Source organism: Mastigoproctus giganteus, chromosome 12 (genome assembly GCF_048544385.1).
Source record: "Mastigoproctus giganteus isolate SK-2022 chromosome 12, ASM4854438v1, whole genome shotgun sequence".
NCBI lineage: Eukaryota > Metazoa > Arthropoda > Arachnida > Uropygi > Thelyphonidae > Mastigoproctus > Mastigoproctus giganteus.
The window spans coordinates 169,901,560-169,921,856 of NC_143586.1; the positions used below are offsets into that span (position 1 = coordinate 169,901,560).

Consider the following 20,297-nt stretch of genomic DNA (forward strand, 5'->3'; position numbering starts at 1 on the left):
GGTAGCAATAATTCCAGAGTAACTTACTGTGTGGTACTACACTCATGGTAGTGGAGAATGAAAAAGACCAAGTTATATTGTGTAGTCAGACATGAAATTCTCTGAGCAGTGCAGACACTCTGCCAGGACAGCTGTTGGGGTTTTGTTAATGATATACAGAAACTTTGCTAGCAGGGATAAGAAGGTGATTATCCCTTTGTATAAGGCAATGGTTAGGCAAACTGTATACATATTGAGTAAATTCATACAGGTCTGAAGGCCTGACTTTAGGATGTATTTTTGCTGGAACGGGTGCAGAGAAGGGCAACCAGATTGGTGAAGGGAACAAAAGGGTATTCTTACTTAGAAAGGCTTCAGAGTATGCTAATTGCAATGTCTCGAGACCAGGCACCTGTGGGGAGATCTGATTGAGGTGTTTAAAGCCTTGAATGGATTGAGTAATCTGAATGTTAATGGTATTCTTCCACTTACTGAAACTACACAAGGGAGAATAAATTCAAGTTTGAGGAGGATGGTTGCAGGACTGATGTGCGGAAATTTACCTTCAGTCAGCTGGTGGTTGATTATGGAATAGGCTTCCATCTGTTGTTTTGGAAGTGGATGTGTTGAATAAAAAAATTCCTGTAGGGTACGGATGGGTGAATGGTGTTTTTTTTTTTATATTTTTGGCTGATGCTGTATAAGCTTGCTTTCTTGCATCATTTGCCATTACTACTACTATTTGTGTATAATTCACCATACTGTTCTTTATTTTTGTTCCTATAGGCAAATTTCATATATTTTTTTTTTATTTCTGAACAGGCACATTAAGTCCTGCGCTACAGGATCATGATGGACGTCCTCGCCGTGATATCAGCACAATTATCCATATTTTGAATGACTTGTTAGGAGCATCCTCACAGTGCCGTCCAACTACCTATTGTCAGTGCAGTATTAGTCAAACACCTCATACTTCTTCACAAGTTGTCTCAACTATTCAGCAAGGAAATATTGGAGGTAAAGACAATTTTACTATTCTACTGTAGATATTAATTTTATGCAGTGCTCTATTTTAAGTTTTGGCTTATTAGTGATATCTTTTCTCCACCCTAATTAGAATCAAACTGAAGAACATGTAAAACTAAAGATATATATATATATATGAAACATTATTGCTAATCAAAGAAGATTCATGCCAGGCAATATTAAATATATCAGTTTGATACATACTATACTTGCCAGATTATTTAATTTTTAATTTTCCAGTAATTGGGTGTGTCTTAGGTTCTCTGATAAGTTGCTTTCTTCCTTTTTTTTTTGTGAAGTTTGTTATTTTTCAAATACGAACATGCTATTTTTTAAATTATGGACTATATATTAAAGTTAATATTGATTAAATTTAATGATATGGTTAAAAATTGACATTGTCTGACACATGGTAGCTTTTCTCTAGTTTAGAATAAGCATAGTGAGTACATGCAACTATGGGGTGCATTTACTTGTTAACAGGAGAGATTGCTTCTACAGGGATGGGATACACTTAAATAGAAAGGGTGCAAGAATATTTGCTGATACTATCGAGGCAGTGTTAGGTGAGTCGGAAAACTGCTAGCTTGGGGGGAGACAAAGACCAATAGATTGACAGTAGCCACTGCAGAGGTGAAAGAGATTCTTGCACTGCTTCTATTAGAATGAGCAGAAGCCTGAAAAACAAGATGCATGGTATTTCAGAGACTGCTGGGAGCCATTGCGGTACAAGTAAACACATGGGTTGTGTTAGGGTAGCTAAGAATAGAAACAGTGCAGGTATACTTGTGTGTACACCAATGCTAGGAGTTTAGTAAATAAATTTGATGAATTTGAGGTATTGCTCAAAACATCAAAGGCAGATGTTGGGATATCAGAGACGTGGTGTCACACAGATATAAGGGATGCAGAACTGCAATTTGGGGAGTACAACGTCTACAGAAAGGATAGACAGGATAGGAAGGGGGAGGGGTTATGCTATTAGTTAAGAAACACATAAAAACCAAGGAAGTGAAGCCAGTCGACATCGCTGGACAGTGCAGTGTTGAGTCAGTTTGGTGTGACATAAGCATTGGAGATCAAAATTGAGAGTAGGAGTGTGCTATAGGCCTAATGACTCTGATGAGTATAATAAGGAACTGTACAGGGAAATAGAGTGGGCCAGTAAATCAGAGAGTCTTATAATGGGAGATTTTAATTTCCCAGATATTGACTGGAATTTGGGGGCTGGTTACTCACGCACTAGCAGGGCTTTTGTGGATTTATTGGATGATTGTTTTCTACATCAGCATGTTCGGGAGGCAACTAGAGGAAGTAATACTCTTGATTTGATTATCAGCAGTGATTCTTCATGCATTAAGAATCTGCAGATAAATGAACCACTAGTGGCAGTGATCACAGTGTGCTGAAGATGGGATTTACTCAAAGAGGTAACTACCATTAGGGTAAAGGGAAGGGTTATTGCTTCCGTAAAGGCGACTACGATGGACTGAGACAGTATTTAAATTCTATACAGTGGGACCAACTGATGATGTTACCAACAGCAAATTCAAAATGGGAAGCATTCAAAGAATTAATCTTGGAAGCTACTAGGCTTTACATACCAACTAAGAAATATTGTTCAAGGTTTAGGCCAAAATGGATGTCAGATGAACTAATGAGGCATATGGCAGAGAAGAAAAATGCATGGGATACTTACAAATTAACACATGACACAGAAGCCTATGATAGATACAAGTTGATATGCAACCAAGTTACTAAGGAGGTTAGGCAGGCGAAGGCAGATTACGAGAAATCCTTGGCAAGGGATGCAAAGAAAAACAGCAAAGAGTTCTTTACTTATGTAAACTCTAGAAGGAAGGGGATGAATCAGATTGGTCCACTTGATATTGATGGGTCTATTGATGGGTCAACTGTTGATAATCCTGCTCAGGTAGCTAACAAACTAAATGAATATTTTGCATCGACATTCACACATGAGGAGTTATTCAGCAAGGGGAATGCCAGAGGTGTATTCAACTCTAGCAGTAAGCTACAGAATCTTGAAATAACTGGGAGTAAAGTGGAGGAGAAACTGTTGAAGATAAACACAAAGGCACCCGGGGTGGATGGGATCTATCCAGTTATATTAAAGGAGGCAGCAAAGGAAGTAAGCAAACCCTTAGCCATAATTATGAGAGCTTCCTTGGACTCAGGGGAAGGTACCCATAGACTGGAAATGTGCAAATGTGACCCCAATTCACAAAGGAGGATCAAAGGCTGACACAAGTAATTATAGACCTGTGAGCTTAACTTCTGTTCCAGGAAAATTAATGGAGGCACTGGTTAAAGAAGCACTGCAGGCTCATTTAGACAAGACTTCAGTTATAGCTCAGACACAGCATGGTTTTGTTAAGGGGAAGTCTTGCCTGACCAACTTGCTTGGATACTATGATGCAGTCACAAAAGAACTGGATGCAGGGAATAACTTTGATATTATATACTTGGATCTTAGAAAGGCTTTTGATACTGTTGCACATGGAAGACTGCTACACAAATTGGAGCAGTGTGACATTGGAGGCAAATTGCTGCTATGGATAAAGGGGTGGTTGAGGGGGAGAAGACAGAGAGTGGTAATCAATGGACACTGCTCATCGTGGACTAATGTTATTAGTGGAGTCCCTCAGGGCTCAGTGTTGGGTCCATTATTGTTTTCTGTATTTATAAATGATATTGATGATGGTATATCAAGCTTAATGTCCAAGTTTGCAGACGATACAAAGGTTGGCAGGGTTGTCAAGGACACTACTGACACTATGCTGCTGCAACAGGATCTGGAAAGGTTGAGCAGATGGGCTGAGAGGTGGCAAATGAAGTTTAACATTGACAAATGTAAAGTACTACACATGGGAAACAGCAAAACAGCAACCCCAGAGCAACGTATCAACTCTGTGGTACTACACTGACAGTGGTAGAGAACGAAAAGGGCGTGAGGGTAATTGTGCAGGCAGATATGAAGTTCTCTGAGCAGTGCAGACAGGCTGCAAGAGTAGCTCATGGAGTATTGTCAATGATATACAGGAATTTTTCCAGCAGGGATAAGGAGGTGATTATTCCATTGTATAAGGCAATGGTCAGGCCACACCTAGAGTACTGTATACAGGTCTGGAGGCCTCATTTCAAGAAGGATGTAGAGCTGCTGGAACGAGTACAGAGAAGGGCAACAAGATTAGTGAATGGAACAAAGGGGTGCTCTTACGAAGAAAGGCTTAAGTTTTGCAAATTACAGTGTCTGGAGACTAGGCACCAGCGAGGTGACCTGATAGAGGTGTATAAAGCCTTGAATGGTTTAAGCATGCTCAATGCTGATGGGATTCTTCCTCTAGCTCAGAAAAATCACCTGAGAGGGCATAAATTCAAATTGAGGAAAGACAGATGTAGGATAGACGTACGGAAATTTGCCTTTAGCCAGCGGGTGGTTGGTTAAGGCTCAGCTGGACAGATATTTTGAACGAACAGAGGGGTGAAGTGGAAGTGGTTTTTTTTTTTTTTTGGCTGATGCTGCATAAGCTTGCTTTCTTGCATCAAATGCCTCTACTAATGCTAATGCTAATTTAAGTTATGTGGTCTCCAAATTTTTTTTTCTCATAAAGTGCACAAGATACAAGGTGATACTTTCCTCATTTTTTAGTATTAAAAAATGATGTTCTAGAAGCTGCACATTTTTCACACCTGTTCTTTCAAGCTGTTGAGAAAGCCCATTGGTAAATGGCAGAAGCAGCTGCTTGTCAGGTAGGAAATTTTCTGCCATAAAGAGCATTCTTCATCGTTGGAAACAACCAAATGTCACTAGGTGCAAGGTCAGGCAAGTATGGAGGATATGGGATAGCCTCAAAGTTGTTTTATTTTTAAAAAAATTTTTGCACATTTCCAGAACGGTGGGGCATTATTCTGATGGAAATTGATGTAATTCAGTCTGTGTGGACATTTTTTTTCTGAAGTGCTGGGAGGAACTTCTTCATATGAGTTTCCTGTCATTATAGTGCCCTTGGCTCCACAGTGTGTAAGGATTATCTTATCATTACCCCATAAGGTCACGGTTACCCCGTGAAGTCACATTCTTTTCATGCTCCTGTTTGCCTGTTATATATAAATTTTTATAAATTTAATGTTAAATAGTTATGCTGTGTCTGACACTGGATTATTGTTCTTGATGCCTGACTACTTCATACTGTATGCCACTCCAAAAATAAGTTGTTTTTGATCTTAATTTCTGCTCCTCTACCATCGCTGACCAGGGTATTTTTGCCATGCTGATCTCAGTCTGCTTTTGTTTGCCACTCTGAACTTTGACCTTGATGAATGAATGCTTGTGGCTGCGACCTACTTTCATCTTGGAGTTAGTAACATTGACAACACTAGCCAAGAACATCTTAAGGTAATTTACATAATCTGCTCTAACTTGGCGAGTACCACATCACCAAAATATTGCAATATAAAAATTTCTTGATAGAGAACAGAAATATTATTATATAAAGTAGTCTGCCTGATGTAACATTTTTTTGGATACTTCCTGATCATATAACACAAACTTTATATTGGGATTAGAATGGCAAATAAGCAGCAGGCAGAGGATTTTCCTTCTTCTGAGGCTGGTCCTGCTTTGATGACTCAACAAGTGAGTCCTGAGAGATTGGAGGATTCTTGTTCTCAGGACACTTCTCAGGTGCAGAGTTTCACAGAATTTGGCTAAGACACATTCAGTGTCTCAGGATATACCTCAATCGCAGAAAGTTTCTGCTGTAAACACGCAGTCTGCGTTGGAAAGCGAAATCTCAAAGGGTTTGCCCCAGAATGAAAAACTGGTAACAGTTGGTTCTGCAAATTCTACGGCGTCAGTTTTAGATTTTTTAAGTGCTACCCCAATATTGGAAACAATAACAAAGTTACATAAAGACTTTCTTTCATATGAAAACAATAAAATTACCAAAATATCAGGGAACACACTTATGGAGAAGTTGCTTAACTTCGAGACTGTTGTTACCTCAGTATTAATAGAAATGAAAACCTAAAAGTGGTCAACGAGGAGATTTTAAAATGGGCTGATCTTCTAGAGAATATGGTCAACATTTCTTCTAATGTTAACTTGTCACCTTCTGAATTGTCTCAAACTAAGTATCAAGTATCACTTTCCTTCCGAGACTTTGTCTTACAGACATTGTGAGCAGGATTTGCTTCAAGTACCTGTGGAAATCTCCTGTCAGATATTTTTTGGAAGTTGCCAGTGGCTCATCTAAAGGTATGCAGGCAAGTGATTCATCAAGGGATCAACAAGCAAATGTTACGCCTAAGGTTAAATCCAACAATGTTTAAGAATTTTAAGAGCACTAGATTCTAATGACTGTAAGATTAGTGCTGAGGTTAGAAATCTTGTCACCAAAACACTTAAGTGATCTGAAAAGTGTTAAAATTAAATCATTATGTACTATTCGCAATAAAGGCCATTTTTCTTCCAACTCATGTGTTAGTGATCTTGGTAAAACACCTCCCACCATTCCCAACACGCTCCATTCAATGCCGCCTGTGGTCTTCCGTCAAAAGGATGTCAGAAGGATTTTGACGAATCTTGATGCTAAGAAAGCTCCAGGTCCTGATGGTATTTCTCCACTTGTTCTCAAAACCTGTGCTCCTGAATTTACTCCTGTTCTTTGCCGCCTTTTTTCACTTTCTTATTCCAAAGGTGTTTTCCTGCTTGGAAATTTGCTCATATCCAGCCAGTTCCTAAAAAGGGTGAAAAATCCCTCCCATCCAATTATTGTCCCATTGCAATTACTCCATTACTTTAGAAAGAATAGAAGTAATTGTAATTGTCCCATTGCAATTACTCCATTACTTTAGAAAGAGTAGAAGTAATTGTAATTGTCCCATTGCAATTACTTCTACTCTTTCTAAAGTAATGGAGAAATCAATTAACTGCCAACTCTTAAACTACCTAGAAACCTTCCGTCTGATCTACGATCGCCAATATAGATTTCTTCCAGTGTCGATCCACTGGTGATATTCTGGCTTATGTTACCCATTTATGGACTAATTCAATGGAAAAGTTCGGTGAAACTCAAGCAGTTGCTCTCAACATCTCAAAGGCTTTCGATCGTGTTTGGCATAAAGGTGTTCTAAAAAAGCTTCTGGCTTATGGTTTGCCTACTGTTTTTTGTAATTGGTTATCCAGTTTTCTCTCTGATTGCTCACTGAGGGTGATGGTAGATGGCTCTCTGTCTTCTAACTTTTCCACTAATGCTGGTGTCCCCCCAAGGTTCAGTTCTTTCCCCCACTCGTTTCCTCTTGTATATTGATGACCTTCTTCCATTGACTGGAAATCCTATCCATAGTTTTGCCGATGATAGCACATTGCATTCCACTTTCCATTTTGAGAAACCTTGCCCTGTTCAATCAGCTTCAACTTTTCGAAAATCTGCTACCAATTCCTTAAATGCCGATCTCCAGGTAATTCTCCAGTGGGGCAAAGACAACTTAGTTGATTTCAATCCTTCTAAAACTCAGTTTTGTCTTATCTCGCAAAAAGGATTCTTCTGCTCCTATGCTTATCTTTGGTGATACTCTGATTTCTAGGCAAAATGATATATCTCTTTTGGGAATGACCCTGACTTCTAATCTTTCTTGGCACAAGCACATTACAAATATTGCTTCCTCTGCATCTAAAAACTTGGTTTTCTCTTTCGCTCTTGGTGTTACGTTTCTTCCAAATAGCTGTTCACTCTGTACAAATCGCAAATCCGCCCTACCATGGAATATTGTTCCCACATCTGGGGTGGTGCCCCCAAAACGTCTCTCAGGCTTCTTGATTCCATTCAGAAGAGGGCAGTTAGGTTAATTAATGATTCATCTCTAACAGTCTCTACACTCTCTGTCCCATAGATGTATTGCATGCCTCTTCTACAGATATTTCCATGGGCACTGTTCTTCTGAATTGGCTTCTATAATTCCCGCTCTCTCTTTCAAAACAGTCCGAGCACGTGCCGCCACCAGCCAACATCCATTTACTGTCCAGCTTCAAACTCACAGAACCAACTTTTCATCTTCGTCGTTTATTCATTCAACTGCCGTTTTCTGGAACAACCTTCCTTCATACATATTTCCTGAAAATTAGTCTTCAGAAGTTCAAGTCCAATGTCAACAAATATCTTCTTTCTTCTTCTCAACCTCCAATCCAAGCACAGTACTAAGTACTATAGGTTCTAATACCTCTCGTGTTTGGTGTTTACGTAAAAATAAAATAAATAAAGGCGTTATTGTTGAAACTGCACCCAAAGATGATTTGGACAGCCTTACTGCATCAATGTCTTCCGTGTCGGCGGGACTCTCTGGGTACTTCCCGGTAATCCGACCATTCTAGTTTATGACATCCCCAGCAAATTATCAAGGGATGAGATAGTTGAAAATCTTTTTCAAAATAACTTTGTAGATTTCAGTTTTTCAATTAAGGAAGTGAAACAAGACAGAATTTGGGTTCTTGGTAGATCTGCATCGTGTTTACACTCGGTCATCAGTTTCTCTCCCAGACTATTCAAGTGTATTGTCTCAAGATAAAATTTTTCTATCGTGGTCCTCACACAAATTTCATCCTTTTACTATTATTACAAAGTGCTACCATTGTTTGGGATATGATCATACTGCACAATTTTGTTCATGAGTCCCCATCCTGTGGCCATTGTGCCTTTAGTGGACATGTTTTTGCAGTGTCCACACAGAGAAGAAGAGTCTGCTTGTCAATTGTAAGTGACGAAAGTGTAACTACCAACATTCTGTCAGAGATGATTCGTGCCCTGAATATTTAAAAGCACTAGAAGCGGCATGCTTAAAGACTGCCTATGAGTAATACAACTAATAGCCCTATAAATACTGTACATTATAATCAAGGTGTAAATAATTCTGATTTAATTTTGCCAGATGTCTACTCAGGTAATGGGAGAACTTCTCATTCAGTTCTGCAGGCTCCAGTACATTTGAAGATTAAGCAAATTAATGGTCATTGTTCCCAGTCAATTGCTGATGAGTTAAGGATTTCTGCAGAGACTCGTTTAGTGAACACAGCAGCTATTCAAGAGCCTTTTTCTGCGCGCCTACATGAAGGGCATTCTTCTAAAATTTTTGGTTTTTCCTTGAGGATTAGGGTTATCCAGCCAGTGGATACGTATCCTAAATCTTGTGTGGTTGTTTTTAATGAGAATCTAGACATTACAGTCATTAATAGTCTGTGTACCCAATTTTCTACCTGTGTTATGGTCTCCTATTCTAATATTGAATTCTACCGTATATCTTTATACTGCCCACCGTCAGCTGATTTTGATCAATTTTTGGTTTACCTGGAGAATGCTTTTAATCTTCTCAGATCTTCATGCAATATTTTAATCTCTTCTAACATGAATGCCAAATTACATTTCTGGTTTAGCTTTTACAGTGATCCTCATGGCCATCTCCTTGAGGAGTTCATAATTAGCTACAATTTCACTATTTTAAATAGGCCGCAAAATTTCATTACTTACTCCATTGGTGATTCAAATATTGACTAACTCTCACGAATTCACATTTTGATCTGACAGTTTCTGATTGGAGTGTCAAGCCTGACTGGTGTACAAGTGATCACCGTGTGATCATCTTTTTCACAGTTTCATCCAAACCTACATTACTTTCTGACTCCTTGCCTCTGCAGCTGAAACTAGTAAGATTCTCTTTAAAAAACAGACTGGCCTGCCTTTGATTCTTCTATTCTTCAGAACTTCTCAGATAGATCGCCTAAATCATTGACATCCCCTTTCAATTCCCAAACTTGACAAAATTTGATAATTAAAGCTTCTTATCGATCTTCAAGAAAAAAGAGGATAACCTTTAGGACTTGTTCGTGGTGGACCTGGAGCTATCCCAATTAAGAAAGCAAGTTCACAGTGCACACCGTTTTTATCAGAGACATTGAAATTGGCCACAGGATGATGTAAGAGTATTCCACCAAGAGGTATGCAGATTTAAAAAAGAAATATGTTAAGGCTATTGCAACTCAGAAATGGGAAGCCTGGATGGCTTTTGTGCAATGCTCTGGGAATGCTGATCCTTGGGGCTTGCTATTTAAGTTTTTGCGTGAAAAAATTTTTACTCCAAGTATACATGAATCTGTTTGGGCAGACTCGACTGAGATGTTAAATTGGAAAGATAAATGTTAATGCTATACTAGACAGTGTTTCCGGTGGATGACGTGGCCTCAGATTCTTTAGCTCATTTGCAGACTTGTCTTGCTAATGCCAGTTACAGTGCTGATCCAGAGTGAGCCTTTTAATCTGCTTGAACTGAAAACAGCTGTCCAAAAAATTAATATTGCCAAATGTCGGATTTTGTTGAAAGTACCTTTATATTAAGACTCCTGAAACTAAGACCTGAAATACTTCTGTTTTTGTTTAACGAATGCCTTTGGAAGGGTACTTTTCCAGAGGCTGGAAAATTGCACTGGTCAAACTCATAAAGCCTGGCAAACCATTTCATCCGAGGTCTTATAGACCGATAGCACTCTTGGCAAACTTGGGAATATTACTGGAGCGTCTTATGGCTATCTGTGTACACAATGTATTACAACTACAGGATTTAATATCTCTCCAAACCAATATGGTTTTTATCCTGACAGGTCTTGTGAGGATGCTTTGGAAGAACTGATTGTTCATTTGGAAAACTCAACTTATAAATGTTTTAGCTATATATATATATATATATATATATCCATTATTTTAAATTAAACAAAACATAAGCCAGCAGTATGGCAAAAACTGTAGAGCGAAAATTAACATAAAAATAACCCAAATAAACAATCGAACGAAAAGAAAAAATAGATATAATTAGTAGCCCAGAAACCCTAATATAATTTCGATCTTTAAATCCAATTAACAAATACTATACAAATTTTAGAATAATGCCAATTAGTTATTAATTTAGCGGTACCCCCCCCGAGAGGTACCAGTTCCGAAAGACGTGAAATATCACCCAAAAAGGGTTAAAGGAACTACCAAACGATAACCAAATCAAAATAAACTAAAATAAAATAGACTGACCATCATGCCCCATATCGACAGAGGACCACGAGGCCAATAATGGTCATGGAATCGCTGCATTTCAATCGACATACAAAACATCGCAAAGGCGGAAATATCGAAGAACCAAACCACCCTACCATTCTCCGATAGATCAACCAATGCAGAGGATTTGCATGGCGGTGGTCCTTATGCAGCGAAAATAAACTATAGAACAGACAGCACTCTAAAGCAGAGCCACACTACTGACATACTGTAAGCTGAATCAGCTTATATTGAAGAAAAAAGAAAATAGATGGCGGCACTGGCGTTGCTAAATTAGCATATCGACCCATTACTATTGAATTATATTAAATGTTGACGAAAATTAAATTATAATAAAAAATTAAAATAATTTTAAATTAACCAAAACATAAGCCAGCAGTATGGCAAAAACTGTAGAGCGAAAATTAACATAAAAATAACCCAAATAAACAATCGAACGAAAAGAAAAAATAGATATAAATAGTAGCCCAGAAACCCTAATATAATTTCGATCTTTAAATCCAATTAACAAATACTATACAAATTTTAGAATAATGCCAATTAGTTATTAATTTAGCGGTACCCCCCCCGAGAGGTACCAGTTCCGAAAGACGTGAAATATCACCCAAAAAGGGTTAAAGGAACTACCAAACGATAACCAAATCAAAATAAACTAAAATAAAATAGACTGACCATCATGCCCCATATCGACAGAGGACCACGAGGCCAATAATGGTCATGGAATCGCTGCATTTCAATCGACATACAAAACATCGCAAAGGCGGAAATATCGAAGAACCAAACCACCCTACCATTCTCCGATAGATCAACCAATGCAGAGGATTTGCATGGCGGTGGTCCTTATGCAGCGAAAATAAACTATAGAACAGACAGCACTCTAAAGCAGAGCCACACTACTGACATACTGTAAGCTGAATCAGCTTATATTGAAGAAAAAAGAAAATAGATGGCGGCACTGGCGTTGCTAAATTAGCATATCGACCCATTACTATTGAATTATATTAAATGTTGACGAAAATTAAATTATAATAAAAAATTAAAATAATTAAGCATTCATTAGAGGCAGCAAATTGCAATTCCTCCATATGAAGCCGAAATATATACTATCATTGAATTATATTAAATAAAATTAAATTATAATAAATAAATAAATAAATGATTAAGCATTCATTAGAGGCAGCGACATGCAATTCCTCCATATGAAGCTGAAATACATCCATTATTTTAAATTAAACAAAACATAAGCCAGCAGTATGGCAAAAACTGTAGAGCGAAAATTAACATAAAAATAACCCAAATAAACAATCGAACGAAAAGAAAAAATAGATATAAATAGTAGCCCAGAAACCCTAATATAATTTCGATCTTTAAATCCAATTAACAAATACTATACAAATTTTAGAATAATGCCAATTAGTTATTAATTTAGCGGTACCCCCCCGAGAGGTACCAGTTCCGAAAGACGTGAAATATCACCCAAAAAGGGTTAAAGGAACTACCAAACGATAACCAAATCAAAATAAACTAAAATAAAATAGACTAAATTATATTAGGGTTTCTGGGCTACTATTTATATCTATTTTTTCTTTTCGTTCGATTGTTTATTTGGGTTATTTTTATGTTAATTTTCGCTCTACAGTTTTTGCCATACTGCTGGCTTATGTTTTGTTTAATTTAAAATAATGGATGTATTTCAGCTTCATATGGAGGAATTGCATGTCGCTGCCTCTAATGAATGCTTAATCATTTATTTATTTATTTATTATAATTTAATTTTATTTAATATAATTCAATGATAGTATATATTTCGGCTTCATATGGAGGAATTGCAATTTGCTGCCTCTAATGAATGCTTAATTATTTTAATTTTTTATTATAATTTAATTTTCGTCAACATTTAATATAATTCAATAGTAATGGGTCGATATGCTAATTTAGCAACGCCAGTGCCGCCATCTATTTTCTTTTTTCTTCAATATAAGCTGATTCAGCTTACAGTATGTCAGTAGTGTGGCTCTGCTTTAGAGTGCTGTCTGTTCTATAGTTTATTTTCGCTGCATAAGGACCACCGCCATGCAAATCCTCTGCATTGGTTGATCTATCGGAGAATGGTAGGGTGGTTTGGTTCTTCGATATTTCCGCCTTTGCGATGTTTTGTATGTCGATTGAAATGCAGCGATTCCATGACCATTATTGGCCTCGTGGTCCTCTGTCGATATGGGGCATGATGGTCAGTCTATTTTATTTTAGTTTATTTTGATTTGGTTATCGTTTGGTAGTTCCTTTAACCCTTTTTGGGTGATATTTCACGTCTTTCGGAACTGGTACCTCTCGGGGGGGGTACCGCTAAATTAATAACTAATTGGCATTATTCTAAAATTTGTATAGTATTTGTTAATTGGATTTAAAGATCGAAATTATATTAGGGTTTCTGGGCTACTATTTATATCTATTTTTTCTTTTCGTTCGATTGTTTATTTGGGTTATTTTTATGTTAATTTTCGCTCTACAGTTTTTGCCATACTGCTGGCTTATGTTTTGTTTAATTTAAAATAATGGATGTATTTCAGCTTCATATGGAGGAATTGCATGTCGCTGCCTCTAATGAATGCTTAATCATTTATTTATTTATTTATTATAATTTAATTTTATTTAATATAATTCAATGATAGTATATATATATATATATATATATATATATATATATCAGATAATAAGGGATCATATAATCATCTAATAAGGGATCATATAATAAGGGATATATAATCAGATAATATATAAGGGGAATGCCAGAGGTGTATTCAACTCTAGCAGTAAGCTACAGAATCTTGAAATAACTGGGAGTAAAGTGGAGGAGAAACTGTTGAAGATAAACACAAGAAAGGCACCCTGGGTGGATGGGATCTATCCAGTTATATTAAAGGAGGCAGCAAAGGAAGTAAGCAAACCCTTAGCCATAATTATGAGAGCTTCCTTGGACTCAGGGGAGGTACCCATAGACTGGAAATGTGCAAATGTGACCCCAATTCACAAAGGAGGATCAAAGGCTGACACAAGTAATTATAGACCTGTGAGCTTAACTTCTGTTCCAGGAAAATTAATGGAGGCACTGGTTAAAGAAGCACTGCAGGATCATTTAGACAAGACTTCAGTTATAGCTCGGACACAGCATGGTTTTGTTAAGGGGAAGTCTTGCCTGACCAACTTGATTGGATACTATGATGCAGTCACAAAAGAACTGGATGCAGGGAATAACTTTGATATTATATACTTGGATCTTAGAAAGCTTTTGATACTGTTGCACATGGAAGACTGCTACACAAATTGGAGCAGTGTGACACTGGAGGCAAATTGCTGCTGTGGATAAAGGGGTGGCTGAGGGAGAGAAGACAGAGAGTGGTAATCAATGGACACTGCTCATCGTGGACTGATGTTATTAGTGGAGTCCCTCAGGGCTCAGTGTTGGGTCCATTATTGTTTTCTGTATTTATAAATGATATTGATGATGGTATATCGGGCTTAATGTCCAAGTTTGCAGACGATACAAAGGTTGGCAGGGTTGTCAAGGACACTACTGACACTATGCTGCTGCAACAGGATCTGGAAAGGTTGAGCAGATGGGCTGAGAGGTGGCAAATGAAGTTTAACATTGACAAATGTAAAGTACTACACATGGGAAACAGCAACCCCAGAGCAACGTATCAACTCTGTGGTACTACACTGACAGTGGTAGAGAACGAAAAGGGCGTGAGGGTAATTGTGCAGGCAGATATGAAGTTCTCTGAGCAGTGCAGACGGGCTGCAAGAGTAGCTCATGAGTATTGTCAATGATATACAGGAATTTTTCCAGCAGGGATAAGGAGGTGATTATTCCATTGTATAAGGCAATGGTCAGGCCACACCTAGAGTACTGTATACAGGTCTGGAGGCCTCATTTCAAGAAGGATGTAGAGCTGCTGGAACGAGTACAGAGAAGGGCAACAAGATTAGTGAATGGAACAAAGGGGTGCTCTTACGAAGAAAGGCTTAAGTTTTGCAAATTACAGTGTCTGGAGACTAGGCACCAGCGAGGTGATCTGATAGAGGTGTATAAAGCCTTGAATGGTTTAAGCATGCTCAATGCTGATGGGATTCTTCCTCTAGCTCAGAAAAATCACCTGAGAGAGCATAAATTCAAATTGAGGAAAGACAGATGTAGAATAGACGTGCGGAAATTTGCCTTTAGCCAGCGGGTGGTTGGTTGGTGGAACAGACTTCCATCCCTTGTGGTGGAGGTTGATAGCCTAAATAAGTTTAAGTCTCAGCTGGACAGGTATTTTGAATGAACAGAGGGGTGAAGTGGAAGTGGGTTTTTTTTTTTTTTTTTTTGGGCTGATGCTGCATAAGCTTGCTTTCTTGCATCAAATGCCTCTACTAATGCTAATGCTAATCATCAAGAATAATACCATAGAGAAGGTATATGCTATAGGGGGGAAGAAAAATTAAGAATTAGATTAAATAAGATTAGATAAGACTGAATTACAATAACATGAATTATGGATCAGGGTTGCTGCTATCGCAAAAGTACCCTACAGCCATAATGTATACATAAAATATTATTAGTATAAAATAGAAGTTTATTTGCATAGAAATGAACTAATGAAAATACGGTGTACCCTGGGAGCGATATACGCTGTGAATGAAGGGGGGAAGAAAGGAACCGGAAAAAAATACTTGTAACTATAGAAAAGTAAACCAAATGAATTTTTTGAAGAGACGACCTAGGTGGAGATAGCATTGCAGAGTCTTTCATAATTTTTGTGTCTTCATCAGAGGTCATCCACCAAAATCATGAAAAAGCCAGCAATGCCCTTCTGTTTCCGACATGTTCTGTATGTCAAAGTACACGTGCGAAAGTCCACGTGGTAATATCAATTTTAAATTTTGAATAAAAATTTTAATAATATTATACCGGGTTTACAAATACATAATGTGTTAATAAGGTATTGCATACAGAACATGGATGACCTTAAAGAAGTAAGCGGAACGCTGTGAAAGTAGAAAAAGCAAAGGCAAGGAAAATCCGAATGACAAGAACTTACCGCTGCAGGCAGGACTATATATATATATATATAGTCCGGCGGCATATATATATATATGCTGCTGGAGCCTGGTTTCACAGGGCATTAATTGTTAGAATTAGAAACAAGTTATATTCTTTGCAGAAAACAATTTTATTATCCATAGTTAAGCAAGTTGTACAGTGTCGACCCCTGCCTTACAAGTATTAGCCGGATGTTTTGCCCTTAGACCTACATTTGATCTTTAAAGAATTGTCTTACAGGTTAAAGAAGCAAATCCCAACAGAGTTTATGTGAATCACTATTGACTGTCAGCAGGATATCACAGAAGAACAAAAGAGCATCTGGAATGAATTGTTGAATGAGTGGCAGACCTGCTGGGACACCACCTCTTTAGGATTGGTGACAAGATGCTTCTTCCCAGAAATGACTTTTCTTCACAATAAAAAAGAACAGTCGTGGCTTTCCATCGATCTATACACATCTTACTTGACCACATGACATGGATCATTAAATCAACGACTCTTCCGGTTTAATTTGGCTACCACAGATTTATATCTTTGTGGTGAGACAGAGTTGGGATCACTTACTATATTCATGTACTAACTACAAGGATCAGAGAAGAGCTCTCACAAATTGTGTTCTCCAGTCTGGCCAGGAATCTTTGCTTATCCAGAATGCTAATTTTCGAGCATTTCAAACTTTTGCCAGAGAAGTTTTTAGAAAAGACCTCAGTTGTTATCTACATTTTCATCTTCTGGATCATCTGAGACTGGGACCTCAGTTAAGACCTCATTTGATATTGATTGTAACCTCATTTGTCTTAATTTTGTAAATAATGTATAACTGAACAATTTTCCCCCTCTGCAGTGCTTGTGATTCCCTTTGGTGGGAATCACAAGGACCCCCCCAGAAGGATCTGGCCCACCTTTTGGCAACATCAAGTGGATCAGCGTCTCAAATTGAGACAGTACGGGCACTATTGGAACTGGCTCACCTTCCTGTGGTGTGGACAAGAATCATCTCTCCAGGTGATTGATGCTTCTGTGTAGCCAAGATGCCAGAACAGAACACACATAATGTACACAAACCTACATTCCCACATATTTGGCCCTTTTCCAGTGGTACTGTTCTTTGCAGAGATATGAGGCAGAGTTGAACTGACATTCTAGGAGCTGCCCTTTACAAAAACACGTCATCATTACTCCAGAAAACAGCAGCTATAATTTTCTCTGCACTTGCAGCAACACCGAACTTTTTGGGCAATAGTGAATCAGTGCGTTTCCATTGAGCAGACAGACTTTTTGTTTCTGGATTGAAGAGTGGAATCCATGTCTCATCCAAGATGACAATCGAGGAAAAGAAAATCCATTGGCTGTAGCATCTTTAGTGAGCATTGCTTCACACAAGTTGACACAGTTAGTCTTTTTTCGTTCCTGGGAAAGCTGCCTTGGAATCCAGAGTTGACACCTTGCTAATTCTGTGATCTTTGTGAAGTATGGTATACACAGATCCAACAGAAATGGCTGTAGCTGTTGCAGTTTCATCCACTCTTGATCTTTTGTCACCCAAAACACATTGTTAACAATTGTGCTCTTATATAGGCAGAGGGAATAATAGTTATTCTCTCGACCTGTGTAATTAAGGGAATTTAAGTTTGCTTTGTATCTCACACATTTTATTTTACAGATTAAAACTTTAACCTGATCAGTTGGCTGGCATCCAAATAACAAAACTTTTAAAAAACACGTAGAATTCAGTTTACTTAATACAAATGAGGTTAGTTCTAGGGAAGCAATGTTACTGCCTGTTGTTTATGTTCAACAGGTTGGTGCAGAAAACAAAACATTCATATCCTGTGGCACCCTACAGTGCCATGTAACCTCTGGTGATTTGTTGAACCAAAAATAAGTTTTTCTGAATTAAAACTTAGTCAGTGACAAGAATATTTAAAGAACCTGGCCACATTATCTATTAAGAAATAACACTTGATATTAGGATGGGGGATAAGGAGAGTTGACTACAATCTGTTAAGAACGTAGTCAAGAACAGTGAGTGAATTTCGAGAGGGAAGTCATCATATTTAACAAGTGGTAAGTGAACTGTTCTGTGACTGTTTCCTAAATTGCATATCCCTATCTGTATAAATTTTGATTAATAAAAGTTTGTATATGCTCATTACATTCAAGAAATAAAAATTAGTTTCCTTTTGCTGGGACACCCTGTATATGTACTGTTATGTTGATGATTTTAAGTGCTGGCCTTGGTAGTCTTGGGGTATTGGCTGCAGCAAAACAGTTACAACAAAGTCGCGCCGACCAGGCTAGCCGGGTGGGTAAAGCCTGGCAACCCAAAGGTCGCGGGTTCGAATCCTGCCTCGGACTTGGATCAAAGTACTGCAAAAACCTTGGGAGGTGCATTATGACCACAGAATCCGATGCGCCAATAACTACCAAAGGAAAAAAAAAAAAAAAAACAACAAAATCGTGAACTTCTGATGATGGCTATTCAGAGTTTAAAAAGAAATTTATTTTATTTGGATTAAAGTATGAATAAAACACAAGAGCAATCAATATGTTTCAAGTATTGATTGCTCTTGTGTTTTATACTAATTTACTGCTGCTTTAGTTTTACTTAATGGTTAGTAAGCTTAGTTACTATACTGTAAGGGAAATTCAAAGAACCTGACATTACTCTTTATTTGCTCACATTTATTTTAATCATTTCAACTTGAGTTTTATTAATAACAAGTGTTTCTATTTGAGTACAATTCATTATAGTAAATAATGATTTTTTTGAAAAGCAAATGCATATATTTCGTTTATGTTTAGAATTTTATTTTCAGCAGATCCTGAAAGACAAGATGAAAATAAAGCTTTAAGAGGTAAAGTGGTACAACTTCAGTCCATGCTGGAAGAACGGCGAATGAGACGAAAGGCTCGGAGAGAAGAGCGAATGGCTCCTTACCTTGCTAAAGGTAGAACTTCTAGTGCTAAACAGGATAGTCATGTAACTAATATAGAAAAAATGGAGTGTTCTAGTTCTGGAATGCAAGGGGTAGCTTCATTAGGCAATTCTGCTGTTAACAGCGATACTAGTGAACAAATAGCAGAATTCAATTCTGAAGCAGCAGTAGCATGAGAATTGATAAGAAATAATTCCTTCTATTCAATATTTCCTGGTTTGCTCTGTATTTTCAGAGTTCAGTTGAGAAGTGGGTGACACCAACAATTATGCCCATGAGCTCGTGAGTTGAAAGCAAAGTTGAGGCATGCCTTTGGTTGTAATTAATACATCTGTAGTGTATTCTGGAAGTGGAATTACATTATAAATAGGTGTGCCATACCTAAAGCTTACATCTCCAATGTGTGACCAGTATTTCAATAAACATATGCATATGATTCTGGTGGTTAGTTGTAGGATTTTTGCAGATAAAGCAATATCTCTTGTTTTTATCAGCAAAATCACTGTTATATTTTTAAATACCTACTAAAGTATTGAACTGTCACTTATATAAGAATTCACTGAATTTATGTTGAATCGTGTTGTATTTACACATATGGACACTTTTACCAATGAAAACAGATTTATAATGCTAGGCAATGTGAAAAATGCTGTTTATTTTCTAATTATATTAGGAACATGTTTTAATATCTGTCTGAACATGTTTTAATATCTGTCTTAGATGAATAATCCTCCTATTTGATTAAATGTATGATCAGACCTTAGATTGGTATAGTAAAGTTCATTAGAAAAAATATTCATAAACTAAATGGTGTTAAAATTCTTGTAGTTCTCAAAAGTGGCATTTGTTCAGCAGGTTTTTAGCTGTTGAACACTTTAATGGCAGATACTTAGTTTATTAAATCTAAAGTGCTCCATTTAACATTATCTACCTGTATTTAATATATTTTGGATAATATGCAAACTATATTATGATATTGTGTAAATAATTTATTCCTCTTTACACAGGTATTGTGTTAAGCCAAAACTAACATTTTAATTAATCTATAACAGTGTATGCTATTTTGTTTTGCTCAATGTAAATATCAGTGTTAGGTTAAAGAGAGAGAAGCACATTTGTGTTTTGATGCAGTTAAATGCAAAATGATCTCTA

The 20,297-nt window shown here is 37.4% G+C and overlaps 1 protein-coding gene across 2 annotated transcripts in view; it reads left to right on the plus strand.

Annotated features, from left to right (window-relative positions):
* The window catches only part of stx (ubiquitin-like domain-containing protein stuxnet), a 151,431-nt gene extending 131,849 nt beyond the window's left edge, over positions 1 to 19,582 (plus strand). The window contains exons 6-7 of one of the 2 annotated variants that reach the window (XM_090386978.1): positions 802 to 996; positions 19,026 to 19,582. In XM_090386978.1, coding sequence (XP_090243104.1) covers positions 802 to 996; positions 19,026 to 19,321 — 491 coding nt within the window. In that variant the 3' untranslated portion in view covers positions 19,322 to 19,582. The remainder of the gene's footprint in view (positions 1 to 801; positions 997 to 19,025) is intronic. The other variant, XM_090386979.1, reaches the window with a different exon arrangement.
* Positions 19,583 to 20,297: the final 715 nt, after the last annotated feature.